General features: G+C 31.3%; 1 protein-coding gene across 1 annotated transcript in view; it reads left to right on the top strand.

The window, feature by feature from the left end:
- TECRL (trans-2,3-enoyl-CoA reductase like) overlaps positions 1–16,230 on the top strand; it is a 67,836-nt gene that overhangs the window by 26,855 nt on the left and 24,751 nt on the right. The window contains exons 3-4 of the mRNA XM_045532443.1: positions 3,826–3,870; positions 7,314–7,417. Coding sequence (XP_045388399.1) covers positions 3,826–3,870; positions 7,314–7,417 — 149 coding nt within the window. The remainder of the gene's footprint in view (positions 1–3,825; positions 3,871–7,313; positions 7,418–16,230) is intronic.

The following is a 16,230-nucleotide window of genomic DNA, read 5'->3' as shown; positions in this document are numbered from 1 at the left end:
TGTGACTCAGAGATTCTTGGACCATGTTGGAATGCTGGAGAACTTTGCACTGTGGCTTTGCTGCATTGTTGGCATAGAGTAGAAAAGGAGGAGGTGACTTTCTGAACAAAGGGTTTCTGTCAAAGTATCACAAGTCAGGATTGTCAAAGCAAATGTATTTACCCATAAGGCCTGCTCTTGTGAGATATGTTTCCTGGTATTGAAAAAATATTTTCAACCTGATTGAGCATCAAGGAACACACCATGAGCAAAAATTGTACAGGTGTGGGCACATACAGGCTTCACATTTTATTGTGACTATTACTGGTTTTCTTAGTTGTCGTAATACATAGTTGTAAAGATTTGAAATGATCTTTCTCCAACTCTATAACCCTTGTTATTTTTATACTGTGATTTTCTTCAGGTAAGATGTTTCAGGAATGTACATTTCAAGTCTTAGCAGAAATGCTTGAATATATGCAAAAGAGTGAAAGTTTTTGTTGTTGTTTTAAAACTAAAAGTTAATATTTAATGAGTTCTTAGTACTTTTTGGTCATTGACATATATTATCTCATTTAAGTCTTACAGTGTCCCTAACATCCCTAAAATATTTGTGTAGCATTGTATTTCTATTCCTGAAAAAAAAAGACACAGATAAATCATCATTTATTTGGTAAATTGCAGTAACTTTCCATTTACAGAAGCTTCACAGATTAGGTAATACAGATGGTGATATAATTATTTGAAAGCTATATGCTTTATTTTTGTTTCTTTGAATTTTCTCTGAAATATTTAAGTTTCAAAGGAATGAAGGTGCATGATAGATAAGAGATAAGATGAAACAAAAATTTAAAAATCCCAGATAAATCTTAGAATAATTAATTGATGAATAAAAGTGGCAACATATATTATCTTTCACTTACTAATGCTTTCCTTTTACTCCTCCTTGCTCTGCCACTAATTGATTGAAAACAATCATAAAATAACATGGTATGTTACAAAGGTTAGTAAATTGAAAATACAGAGCCTCGGATACTAGACCAGGCTTAGCTATTTAACCATTGATTTAATTTAGGCAAATAATTTCATCACACTTGGTATTATCTTTCTCATTGTTAAAATACATGATTAACAGTAGATATGTTTCAAACACTTTCATCATTAACATTCTGTGTTAAAAAAGCATCTTTTTTTATAATTCTTATGCCAGTCATTTTTCTTAATTTAATCTACCTAATCAATGATTAAAAATATTTAATATGACTGAAAAAACATCATGAAAAGTTTGCAGGTATTATCTTTTACATAATAAGGAATGATACTTTTTTTGAAAAGTGATATACTTCTTTAGAATTTTTCAGTTCATCTTCCCACCAAGTACAGGAATCTATGTTATGCTATTCTTTAAATATGCACAGTACACATATCTGTTAGAGATAATCAGCTGTTAACTACTTCTACTTTTAATGGAATTCTTACTTAACACAAAAATATTTTTCCCAATTAATGCTATAGCTATTCTTTTGAATAGTACTCTCTTTATTCCACTTAATAATTTTTATGTTATTTAAAAATAAGTTTCATATTCTCCTAATTCTGTTTTTCGTTAGATAAAATACGCACAATATTTCAGAATCATTGCATGAAAAGCTACATTTTTACACAAATTTTTGTGTGTGACATCTTCTATGCATGGCCTCTTCCCTATTATCTTTCTCTTAAAGTGTTGAGTCTAGAAATATATGCAAAACTCAGATCTGGTATCATTAAATTTAAGTACAAGAAGACTATTACCATCTCTTTTCTGGAAAATCAATTTCTTTATTTTACCTTGTGCTTATAATTCCTTTAATTAATTCACATTACACTCTTGGTTTATTTGCTTACCTTACAAGAGTATCCTGAAATGGGATGTCAATTTAAATGCACCTGACAACTATCAGGCTCAGAATTGATTTTCAATTCAACTTGCAATTATTTTGAGTCATTTTAGGAAGTTATTTAGATAAAATCATGTCATTTCATGAGCTGAAGAAAATTTAAAAGAATATATTTATCTTCTAAAGGATTTTAATGGTCTCATAACTATGTTTATTTTAGCATTTATATTATTTATGGCATTATTAATGGTAAGACAAAAAAAAACCCACTGAAGTTGAGATCCACTGTTTTTACTCAAGTATTTTACCTATAGTCTAGAAGGTTTTATAAATAAACTTGTAGACTATTCAGACATGTTAAGAATCCTTGTGTAATATCTGTCCTTTATGTTTTATAAACTTTTTTTCCGCCCTTTTTTCCATTCTAATCCACCTTACCTCAACAAGCAGCCATGCATGCCAGTATTCACCCATCTCGTTCATAGACAGTTTGATTTGCTTAGAATGATAGTTTTTCTTTGGTATTTCCATCATAAAAGCAGTCATGAAGTGCTATTTAAAATGATGTCTTACATGAATATTACTAAAATGGACAGAACTTGAGAGCTTATGTATACCCATCATAAGTACTCAGTTACTTTGTGTTAAATATAAAGGGATTCTTGTAAGGTTTGTATTTCATACAGTACCCACAGTTTGTTCACAAACTCAATTAGAACTGCATAATTACTATTGCATTTGTTTGTATCATATCTTTGACAGCAGGTTTTCACTGTGAATAAGAAGGTAGCTATTTTAAAATACTTTTCAGCAAATAATGTTAGTATACATTTCAGAACAACAAATAGCTTCATAAATAGTTGCAATTATGCTACTGAATACAAAACCAAAAGAAAAATAGATTGTCTTTATCTGCATGTTTCCTAAAAAAATTCTTTTTAAAGTCAAGGTTAAACGTTTATGCCTTATTGACTTGGCATAGTATTCCTCAATTTTGTTTAGAAATAATCCTAAATACCTTTTAATTTTTGCCTTATGAGTTATGTGTCCATGAGAATGTCAATATATAAGTTGTCTTTTTTGGAATACATTCAAGGTGGATTGATTCTAATAGTCTAGTTGTATTACAATATCATCACGTTTGATGACATTTTACAATGTAATATTTTGAAAACAAAGAAGATAATTATGGAACATTCCTTTAAAAATGCCCTTTTAAATTTGTTATATGTCAGATATAAGTTTAAAATTGGTTCTCAAAGATACGAAGTATGTTTTCAATAGATACTGTAAAATAATGATATAGAAATTAAGAGAAAAGAACTATATTCTGGTGATTTTGAATCAGCTCCTCATGATGGCAGCATATAATAAAAGCAATTTGGTTTTCCTATACAGATAGAATTATTTATTCTATTTATTCTTAATGGTAGTACAAAGAGAACAAATTAAAGTGATGTTTCTGCCATAATCAATACATTCATAATATTAGAAGTCAATAATACATATTATTCAGATAGAGCTCTTTACTCCTTATAGGGAAAATAACCCACTCTGAGATGCTAATATTAGATAATTTTAAAATGAGATCAAAGGTCTCCAGTTTTATTTGAATATGTTCAATCGTTTTATTAAAGAATAACTGTACACAGAGTAAAGTGCGCAAGTCATAGGTCACACAGTTTGATATACGTCCATAACCTTAAATCACTTATTTAAATAGTCCAAGATCAAAAAGCAAAATATTACCACCCTTCAAGTTCCCCTTACGATTTTTTTCAGTAACTGTCTAGCACTGCTGGTCAGCTCCCTGCAAAAGGTAATCATTATTTCCATTTCTGAACACTGGATAACAATTTTATTCATTTCCCAATGTCTAATCTGTCTTTTAATGGTAACCATTAGCTTTATAAAATATATATGTATACACTTTCTCTGACAATTGAATATTATTTTTTATTAATAGATCCAAAGTGGTACCCTTCTCGAGTTGGTCTGCAGCTAGAATGTGGTAAGAACCAATTTTATTTTCTCCTTATTTAATTTAGAATCCCATTTCTATCATCAATAGTTGGCATTTATTTACCAGTTGGTAAATATATAGATACTAGTAAATATTATTTCATTTGATTGTGCCAAAAAACACTAGTGTTCTAAATTTATAGGTAAAGGATTTTAGTCTCAAAAGATTTTTTTTCACATGTTCACTATGAGTTTTGGAAGCAGGATCAGAACAAACATCTTTCTGTCTATAAAGCTTTACTGCTTAAAGCCCTCATTCTACTGTACCTTAACGTGTCTCACGTTAAGGAATACTGCTTAGCTCTTTGAATTTTTTAGTCTTTATTTTTTTTGCTCTTATTAAGCAGAATAAGTGAGGCAAGGAGGAACAAAACCTAATTAATTTGAAGAAATATTATATACACTAGTAAACCTCAAGTTTCTCAAAATTTCAAACACTAATTTCTTAGGAGATTTATCAATAGACACCTTAAAAATGGGCAGCATTAAGAATCATTGTGATTGACACTACATCAACTTTATCTTAAATTTGAGATTTTTAATTTTAATGAAAGCTGTGGGTAGCATGAACATTTTTTGCAAGGTATTGGAGGGATGCTTAGTCAAACTGTTTAATAGCGAATCTACAAAAGACACCTAAATTTTTTCATACAATGATGAATTGAATTTTTTTCTAGTTCTTTTACAGATACTCAGGTTGTCCTTTCTCAGATAATATATGCACTTAAAGACAACTCCGAGTCACCCAATTGTGGGTGTGTTGTCATTGCTATCTTAAACATTCAGTCCTTCTCTGAGACCTGCTGGTGAAAACAGGAATTCATGACATTCTTAAAAGTTACATTTTCTTTCTTTTTACCATTTTAATTTAATCATATTTATTTTGTTTTTGGTTTGTTTTTTTTTTTTTAATTTCAGAATATTACATGGGTACACGTTTTGGTACAGGATTGCTATTGTACTGCTTAAGTCAAAGTTATGTGTGCCTATTACCAAGATAGTGTACATTGTACCTGATAGGTATGATTTCACCCATCCCGTCACCCCCCTCCCACCTGCATGATTTCTGTTGAGTTTTACTTCCATCTGTGCACAAGAGTGTGATTGGTTAGTTCCAAAGTAATAGTGAGTACATGTGGTATTTTTTTTTTCCATTCTTGGGATACTTCACTTAGGAGGATGGGCTCCAGTTCCATCCAGATTTTTGCACAAGGTATTAATAATGTTTTTATGATTGAGTAGGACTCCATGGTATAGATATACCACATTTCATTAATCTACTAATAAATTGATGGCCACTTGGGTTGATTCCAATCTTTGCAATTGTGAATCGTGCTGAAGGAAACATTCAAGTGAAAGTGTCTTTTTGATAAAATGACTTCTTTTTCCTTTGGATAAATGCCTAGCAGTGGGATTGCTAGATACAATTGTAGTTCTACTTTTAGTTCTTTGAGATGTCTCCATACTAGTTTCCATAGAGGTTGGACTAGTTTGTAGTCCCACCAAGAGTATATAAGTGTTTGGCTGGGCGCAGTGACTCACATCTGTAATCCTAGCACTCTGGGAGGCCAAGGCAGGAGGGTAGCTTAAGATCAGGAGTTCAAGACCAGCCTGAGCAAGAGCAAGACCCTGTCTCTACTAAAAAAATAGAAAAAATTGGCTGGGTGTGGTAACATGCACCTGTAGTCCCAGCTACTCAGGAGGCTAAAGCTGGAGGATTGCTTGAGCTCAGGGGTTTGAGGTTGCTGTAAGCTGGGTAGATGCCATGGCACTCTAGCCCAGGTGACAGAATGATACTATCTCAAAAAAAAAAAAAGAAAATAAAAAAAGAGTATATAACTGTTCCATTTTCTCTGCATTTATTTACGTGAATCACATTTTATTTTACAGAGAATATCATAGATATTAATATGTTCATCTAAATTCTGTTGAAAGTAAATTCAACAAATTATTACCTTCAAATCTAATATACAGTTGTATATTTTTCATTTTACTTTAAAAGACCTGCAATTATAAATATAAATAGATGTCTTGGATTCTGAAAATCATTTAATGGTAGACTCAAATTAACATTTTCTTATTTCTTTCAAAGATTGAGAATGAAATGACACCTTTTCATGATGAGGATAATATAAATCACAAATAAAGTACCAAAAGTATAATATAAATAATAATAATATTAACAACAATAATAGCACTACATTTGAGAGATTCATCCATTTTGTTACATGTAGCTCTAGTCTGCTTACTTTTCTTTCTGTTCAGTATACATTTGTTTGAATAAAACAAATATATTTATCTGTTATCTCATTAAAGAGCACAAGTTTTTTGAATTTTTTGGTATTAAAAATAGTGCTAAAAAGACATTTTGTACATATCTTCCAGTATATACATTCCAGACTTATCTAGCATTTATTTTTTAAAAAATGGAATCAATTCTGTTTATTTTACCTTTTTTTTTTTGAGCAGCTCCTTCTGAGTAACCTTTGTTGTACCTTCCTCTTACTATGTCTAAAGCCTGGAATGCTGGAGTGCTCAGTTTGTTTTCATTCTCTTCTTTCCAGACTGAATACATAAACAATCTTATCAAGCTCCACGGCTTTAACTATTAATGACTTTCTCCTGTCAACAGACACATATGCCACCTGTCTAATTGACAATTTTCTTGAATAACGAATAGTTCTCACACACGTAAAGTACCTTAACAGAACTCCTAATTTTCAGCCCTAAATCCTGCTCCTTCCTAAATCTTCTTCATGTCAATTAATGAGATTATAGTGCACTTACGTGCTCAGGGCAAAAATCTAATAATTGTCTTTGTATCACTGAATCTTCTCCTCTCAACCAATTTGTCACTAAGTCCAAGCTAGAATATGTTCAAAATATATATAGAATTGATATATTTTACATTTATACTAGTACTACCTTAATCCGAACAAACATTATCTCCCACTTGATCAATTTTAAGTGCCTCTTAAATAATCTTCTTGCTTCCCTGCTTCCCATTTTTCATATAGCTTCCAGAGTGGCCTTTTGAAAAGGTAAATCATGTCACTTCCCTGGTTCTTTGGAGTGACCATTGGAATTCATCCACCCACAAGTAATTTATCCTATAATAATTCATTTAGAGAATAGGTGAGATTTTAGGTCTCCTGACACCCAAAACTATACTTAAAAAAAAAAAAAAAGTCTCTACCTTAGTCCTCATATTACAATTTTTGTAGTCGGAACTTTGGTTAGATGGCACTGGGAAAACATTGTACATTGTAAAGTTGGTAGATGTATTGCATACAATTAGTTTGTTCACATTTTATTTTACTTTGAAGATGTATGTTATAATTTCTATCTAAAATTAATCATTAGTTTTTTCTGATTTCACATTATATCTTGAAATTGGATTAAATAGTATTTTTCTTATTATTTTTATTTTAGGTGGGCCTTTTTTGAAGGACTACATCACCATTCAAAGTGTTGCAGCTTCCTCCATTGTCACACTCTATTTTACAGACCTTGGCCAACAAGTCAGTTGGATCACAGTAGGTGTCAATTTGAAATACAATATACATGTCCTACATTTTACTTTAAATAATTTGATGACAGACACTTTTTTTCAAATGAATTCATATTGAAACAAAATATTGTACTAAAGAATATTTTTTGATTTTCTATGTTTACTGTGATCAGTAGTCAAAATTAAATGTAAGAATTGAAGCAATAGAAATCAACAGTTGAAACAAAAGATAAATTCCCTTTTTTATGTCAATTCACCCTATAACTGAGGACTTCATCTCTGCTTTTCCTATTCTTTATTAGTTAAATGGTATCTTTTTACCTTTTTCTTCTAATATACTAGGGATATCAAAAAATCTCTTGACACTGGAAAGAGATAGGATAGAATACACAGTTAAAAAGAAGGTTCTCAAGCAGAAGAAAATTTTGGAAACTCTGAGAGTGAAAAAACCAAGACTTCTTTCAGCTTGTGAAGGTGTTCTTTTGGCTCTTTGTAGAGGAAAACTGGAGGTCTTTATTTTGAATGCATTTTCAATGCATCTGAATCCAATGGTATCAGAAGAATGAGGACTACATTAAAAGATAGGGAGGTCTCAGAGGTAGTGAAAATACTTGGTACTAGTTCACAAGTTTTGAATTACTTGATAATTTATTCCATTATTGAGCAATAAAATCAGTGGAATAGCTTCAGTGGCAAGTGGAAATACTATATTACATTTAATAACTGAGGTAATTAATCTAATAAATAAATTCAACATTGATATATAAACAATAGTACATTCTATTTCTTTCAGTAAAATCAATCTCCTGTTATGTGTATTTTTTAAACTATGAAATTATTTCCATTTACATTCCATTATCTATTTATGATGATTACTTTAAATATTTTCCATTGAAAATGGCTTTTCTTTCTGCCAGTATTAACATTATTACTCATAGTGTTTTGAGCTTTTCCTTTGCAGTTAAGCAACCAATTCTAAAAATTATTACAAAGGCTGGCTAATTTATATACTAGTACTTAATTCTCTAAAACAAAAATTCAACTTTACATTTATTAATTAAAATATTGCCACATCTGTTAATATTTTTTTTAACAATCTTCCCTTTTGAGGTATATTTACTTCTGTATTTAGACAATTAGTTTTGTATGTGGACGTTTTCTTAGTTAAATAGTTGATTTAGTTTACAAAGTTCATTGAGCTTTTGAGCAGGTAATTGTTGCACTAAAAACTGAGTTTAGATCTTCTGAATTACTGTGAAACGTATGATAATGTTTAGAAAACAACCTGTTGATTTATGCATTGTATAAACAAAGATTTTAATACTGTACTTAAATGTGATGTCCACAGACCTTCACTTGAAGAGATTTTAGACAAGTAGATTTGGTTTTCAAAGGTTAAAGTAGTCAGAGGGTCTTCGTCCACATTTATAATGAAAAGGAATTCTGTTTACCGAAATTTTGTCACAGTGAGCAGCATTAACGGTGAATTCATTAGAAATTCCAGCTGCATCATTTGAATAAGCACTGAGAAGAAAAAGCACTAAGGCAGAGTTCTATAACAATAGCACTAGAAAATTATAGCTTATTTGAGAGGAAAGTCATCTATGTGACAAAGAGAACTCTCGAAATAGGGGAGATATTTTTAAATAAACCCCATGGTTCACGCATCCTTTTGCTCCAAATGAGTCAGTTCTATTGAATGCTAAAAATATACACATTACACTGCAATCACACCCCCTTTCCATCAACTAAATTGTACAGCAAAGGTACTGTTTTACCACACATGATATTCTGTACATTTATAAAATATTAAAATATGTTCCTATAATAAAACATTTTGTAGATTATTTTGGGAAAAAATTAATTTAATAAGGTCAAAATAAAGATTTTAATAGTTTTCACCAAGTAAGTGTGTGTCACAAAATATTGAGAAAATTCTTGCCTCATTTAACTTATTTAAAAAGTTAGGATAAGTTAATATGCTAATATAATAATCCTCATTTTATAAATACCATTAACTAAAAATCTTACTTTTACATTGATTCATGTGCATACGTGTAAATGTACAGTCGTATGCAATTTATTCCTTGTATATATTCCTGTATCTACCACCAAAATTAAGACAGAGAATTGTTTCATTCATTAAATCCTTTATGTTGCTGCTGTATATTCACACACTCCTCTGTTTCCTGGGGCTATCACCAATCTGTTCTTCATCTCCATATTTTTGTAATGTGGAGAATGCTATATAAAAGGAATGAAATAATTTTTTGAGACTGATCATTCTCTAAACATAATGCCCTTGAGATCTGTCTTGTGTGTTGCAGGTGTCAATACTTTGTTGCATTTTGTTGGGGAGTAGTATTCACTTTATGGATGAAATAGAATTTGTTTAACCATTTACTCTTTGAAATGCATCTGAGTGGTTTTCAGTATTCTTCTAGCACAAATAAATCTGCTGTGAACATCTGTGTACAGGTATTTGTGTGACTATATATGTATACTTATATATATTACTTTTCTGAGACAGACTGTTGAGGTTTGAGAGTTCATTATATATTCTAGATACAAGTTTTTGTATATGTGGTTTGGAAGTACTTTCTCTCAGTCTTTGATGTGTCCTTTCAGTGTCTTAACAGGATTTTTCACTGTGCAAAGGATTTTTCTATTTTAATGCAGTCTAATTTATCAATGTTTTCTTTTAAGGATCTTGGTTTTTGCTGTCATATCTAAGAATCTTTAACCTAGTCTTAGGTTCTGGAGTTTCTCTCCAACTTTTCCTTCTAATAGTTTAACAGTTTTATGTTTTAAATTTTAAGAATAGTTTACTTATTGTTATTATAAAGAATTATGCATTTTTAATCTCCAAACTTAATACTCTTTCAGTTGTTGTCATGTGTTCTATAATCCTTATTTCTCTTTTTTTTCCTTGCCTTATTTTAGATTAATAGTGATAATTTCTTTACTATTAATTCTCTGTTATTTTGGTAGTTATGTCTTCCTTTTATTAACTTTAGTAGTTACCAAAGAGATCCAATGAGATAATAGTGTATACTCTTGAAATATTAAACACATATAAATTATTGAATTTTATTTTACTATTGTAAAATATTTCATAAATAGTTGGATGATGTTATTTCAGTCTTCCACATGTGGCTATCCAAGTTTCCGAGCACCATTTATTGAATAAGGATTCTTTTCCCCACTGTATGCCTTTGTCTGCTTTGTCAAAAATGAGATAAATGGCTATATGAGGAAAGTTTTATATCTGTGTTCTCAGTCTGTTCCACTGGTCTATGTTCTGTTCTTATGGCAGTACAGTACTGTTTTGGTTACTATAGCCTTGTAGGATAGCTTGAAGTCTGGTAAATTGATGCCTCACAGTTTGTTCTTTTTGCTTAAGATTGCCTTTGCTTTATGGGATCTTCTCTGGTTCCATACGAAGTGTAGAATTATTTTTTCTAGATCTGCGAAAAATGATGGTGTTTTAATAGGGATTGCATTGAATCTGTAGATCACCTTGGGTAGTATACACATTTTAACAATGTTGATTCTGCTGACCCATGAGGAAGGTATGGTTTTGAACCTGTTTATATCCTCTGCTATTTCCTTCCTCAGTGTTTCATCATTCTCCCTGTAGAAGTCTTTCACCTCTTTTAGTTAAATATAATATATAAATGTATAATTTAAATATGTTGAACCATCCCTGCATCTCGGGGATGAAGCCTACTTGTTCGTGATGGATTATTTTTTTGATAAGCACCTGAATTTGGTTTGTTAAAATTTTCTTGAGAATTTTTGCATCTATATTCATAAGGGATATTAGTCTGTAGTTTGCTTTTTTTGTTGCATACTTTCATGGTTTTGGTATCAGGATGATGTTGGCTTCATAATATGTGTTGGGGAGAATTCCTTTCTTCTCAATGTTATGCAATAATTTCTGCAGGATAGGCACCAGTTCTTTGTAGGTCTGCTAAAATTCAGGTATAAAATCATATGGTCTGGGAATTTTTTTTTTTTAGTAAGTTTTTTTATTGCTGCTTCAATTTTGGTACTTGATATTGGCATGTTCAAGAATTCTGTTTCTTTCTTATTGAGCCTAGGGAGGCTGTGTGTTTCTAAGAATTGGTCCATTTCCTCCATGTTTTCAAGTTTATGTGCATAGACGTTTTTATAGTATAGATTGATGATATTTTGTATTTCAGTGGTATCAGTTGTAATTTCTCATTTCTTATTCCTGATGCAGCTTATTAGAGCCCTTTCTTTTCTGCTTCTCCATAATCTAGCCAGAGGTGTGTCAGTTGTGTTTATTTTTTCAAAGAACCAACTTTTTGTTTTATTAATCTGCATAGTTTTTTTATTATCAATTTCATTTAGTTCTACTCTGATCTTTGTGATTTCTTTTCTTCTGCTAGGTTTGAGGTTGGTTTTCTTATCCCTTTCTAGTTCTTTGAGATAATTCATTGCATTGTTGATTAGTGAGCTTTCTGCCTTTTGGATGTAGACCTTTGTGGATATAAATTTTCCTCTCAGTACTGCTTTAGCTGCATCCCACAGCTTTTGATAACTTGTGTCTCCTTTATTGTTTAGTTCAAAGAATCTTTTGATTTCCATCTTAATTCCTCTTTAACATAGTAATCATTCAGCAGAAGGTTGTTTAGTTTCCATGACTTTGTGTAGAGATGAGCATTTCTGTTGGAGTTGATTTCAAATTTTATTTCCCTGTGGTCTGAGAAGTTGAATGGTATAATTTCTATTGTTTTAAATTTGTTGAGACATGTTTTGTGGCATAGGAAATGGTCAATCTTAGAGAATGTCCCAGGAGCTGATGTGAAAATCTTATATTCATTGGTTTTTGGGTAGCATGTTCTATAAATATCAGGCAGACACAATTTTTCTAGAGTTCTGTTTAAGTCCATTCTTTTTGTTGTTGTTGTTATTGATTTTCTGTTGGGAGGATCTGTCCTGTTCTGTCAGAGGGCTGTTGAAGTCCCCAGCTATTATGGTGCTGTTGTTTATCATTTTGTTTAGGTCAAGTAGGATTTGCTTTATGAATCTGGGTGCACTTGAGTTAGGTGCATATTTAGAATTGTTATGTCTTCTTTTTGAATTTTACCCTTCACCATTATATAATGACTATCTTTGTCTTTGATTACTTTTGTTGAGTTGATGACTAAGTTATCTGAAATCAGAACTGGTACGCCAGCTTTCTTTTGGCTTCCATTTGCATCAAATATTGTTTTCCATCCCTTATCCTTGAGTCTGAATGCATCCTTGTGGGTTAGATGTGTTTCCTGACCACTGCAGATACTTGGCTTGTGTATATTTATCCATTCAGCCAGACTATGTTTCTTTAGTGGGCACTTCAAGCCATGCATGTTTATTGAAAGAATTGATAAGTGGGGCAGATTTCTGTTCATTCTGCTGCATTGAGTTTGTTGCTTCTCTCTTGAGCCATTGGAGTATCTGGCCTTTGACCTTTAGCTTTTGGATGATTTTACCCTGGTGAGTGTCTATTTTGTGTGCTCCGTGTGTAATGTTGTTCTCAGTCCTTCCTGGAGGGCAGATCTTGTCGTTATGAATTCCCTCAGTCTTTGCTTGTCTGAGAAGGCCATTGTTTCTCGTTTGTATAAGAAATTTAATTTTGCAGGATACAAGATTCTAGGCTGGGCATTACTCTGTTTGAGAATGGTGAGACTGAGGCCCCAGTCTCTTCTGGGGTATATAAGGTCTCAGTTGAGAAGTCTGCAGTTAGTCTGATGGGTTTTCCTTTGTAGGTTACCTGCTTCTTTCACTTTACAGCTTGTAGGAGGGCCTCTTTCATGTTTATTTTGGCCAGTTTGATGACTATGTATTGTGGTGTCTTCCTGTTTGCAATGAATCTTCCAGGAGTCCTTTGAGCTCCTTGTACCTGGATATCTAGATTGCTAGGAAGGCCAGGGAAATTTTCCTTTATTATATCCTCAAATAGTTTATTTAACCCTTGTGTATTTTCTTCTTCAGCCTCAGGGTTGCCTGTGATTCTGACATTAGGCCTCTTTACATAATCCCACATTTCTTGTAGGCTTTGCTCTTTTCTCTGATTTCTCTGCTCTCTGTCTGCAACTGTCTTGTTTAATTGAAAGGTGACACACTTGAAGCTCTGACTCTGGTGGCACAAAGGCAAAATATACAACCTAAATATTTGTACCCCCATAACATTCTGAATTTAAAAAAAAATGATGTTATCTTCAATCCCTGAGATTCTTTCTTCTGTTTCATCTACCTTATTTTTGAAGCTTTCCACTGTGTTACATAACTCGTTGAAATAAATTCTTCATTTCCAGAAGTTCTGTTTGATTTTTCTTTAATATTTAAATTTCTTTAGTCAATTTGTCTTTTAATTCTTGGATTTCTTTTGTGCTTTCTTTGTGTTGGATATCCATTTTCTCTTGCATATCATAGAATTTCCGTACAGTCACATTCGAAATTCTTCTTTTTTCATTTCAGTGTTCTGGATTTGGTTGATATCCATTGCTAGAGAGCTGGTTTTCCCATTTAGGGGTGTCCTTTCTGTTTGATTCCTCATACTTCCAGAGTTCTTTCATTGATTCCTTCCCATTTGGAGCAGCTATTGCTTCTTACCTTTGGATTTTCATTTTTTATGGCCCCCTTTCAACAATGTTGACCTTCTAATTCTTCACTTACAGTGATTCTCTGAAAACTGAAAACATTTGTTAAAAAATATCTTGATCATTTTTTTTGCACTAGGATTATTAGTATGTTCTTCCCTAGTATAGATTTTTTTCATCACATGGTATTTATTTATCAGTCAAACTCTGAAAAAGTAAAAAGAAAAACAATCTTCAACTTGTATGAAGCTAAATTCATTAGTATTCATTAAGTACAAAGTGATTTTGCTATACTACTGTTGGGAAATACTCTCCTAATTTCATTCAGTAGCTCTTATCTTTAGGAAATTAAAGTTGGAATTACTTAATTTTTGATGTTAATTTTCAACAACTCTGAAATATGCAATTTGTTTTATTTTCAAATACCAATTGTAATTTTAGAAAACAAGAGAGTAAATCCAAAAACACCCTAATAGTGATAGCAATGAAATGATTTTTTTCAAGATACAATGAAATGCATTAAGCACGGTCTAAACACATGAGTCCTAAACAATTCACAATTGCAACCTCATGTTTCAGTTCATATTTTTAAACATATTATTGCCTTCGTCTCTTTTTTATTTAGACATATACCAAATTGAAGATTCCTCAGAGATTCCAAAGTCTCCCAAATACCTTGCTGGCCTAGTAGAAGTAATGAATTTTGTATTTAAAGCATCTGATTAGTTTCATGCAGAGAACTTTTTAGGAAGGGGAAACATGAATACAATTTGCTAATGGAAATAAATTGGAACTTAAATGTAGTGTGTATCTTCAAAATAAGAATAAGGTGTTTCTACCTTTTTAGAATATAAATTCTCTACTAAAATTTCAGATTATTATGGCATCTCTATTCTTTGTAAGTTCTTAAGTTTTGCTTGGGCTACATCTGCTTACATAATCTGCTTTTTTTATATTTGTTTTTTGTTTTTACATTCTATTTTTTGGTAGAAAAAGAGCAATTTCATTTTCGTAAGGCTGCCTTAGTATTTATCTATCTACCCTTGTTTTCCTTAGTCTGAAACTATTTTCTGATCACTTTCTACATTTAATGAAACATCTTTGCTTCTTTCTTCTGTTTGTACATAAATGTATTTTTTTAAAGAAAGATGCATTGTCCAAAAGCTTTTTATTATCATTCTCCAGTGCTTTAAAGGCATATTCCTCATATCTTGGTACTGTTTTAACCTCCATGTTCAAGCATGAACAATATTGGTAATAAAATATTGGGCTGGCTAAATCATATTTCTGTATGCTAGTAGACTCTCTGAATTATTTTTAAGATATGCTTGAGATAAAATTGTAGTTTAATTTCCTCTGATCCAAAGAAACTTCATATCTGCAATAGCATTTTTATTAACTTAATAAAGAATGACATTGCTACAAGTTCACTACTGTTCATAGCACTTTTCCATTCCTAGGAAATTTGGTCAAATTTGACTTTACTAGATCAAGTGGTGTTGAAATAAATATTCTAAACTTTTTGTTGTTTTCAAACAATCTCCCTCTTCACTCTTGCAGAGTATTAACATTCTGTCATTATACATTCACAAATGGTAAACATTCTCTTTATATCAGCATAATTAGGCATGTTGTAAGCCATAAATTAAGACAGTCTCTAAAATGAGGTTGCTTTTATACTGAGTTAATGAGATACATTGTTTTTATTCATACATACAGTATTTCTTGGCTCATGAGATAATGCATATTTCTAAAAGGCAGAAATATAACTGAAGAAATATTCATATGTAGATAGCTGTTTATATATGTGTATATAATATATATATGGATAAACCTGTACATATATAACTACAAACATATATGTGTTTACACATGTATGTATATAAAACCATCCACATGTATCACAAATATTAACTATATGGCTGTACAAAATTATCACCAGAAATGTGAACATTAATTCCTACTCAATGTTTACAACCGGATATTAGAGCAAAATGTGTATATTCAAGTTTTTTACTTAAAATAATAATGATAACAGTTGAGGGCATACAAAGTTGATAATGGCAGTCAAATTTATTATTATCATGTATATATTTTTATATTTTCTTTGAACAATAAGAATTAAATTATTTTCTCCTCTCTGTCTCTATATTCCAGAAAGAATTTAACTTGGATTTTTCATCAAAACAAAGCCAAATAATTGGCAGTTAGCAGATTCAGAAAACCA

This window comes from Lemur catta, chromosome 19, assembly GCF_020740605.2.
Source record: "Lemur catta isolate mLemCat1 chromosome 19, mLemCat1.pri, whole genome shotgun sequence".
NCBI lineage: Eukaryota > Metazoa > Chordata > Mammalia > Primates > Lemuridae > Lemur > Lemur catta.
This window is presented reverse-complemented; position numbering and strand designations above follow the sequence as displayed.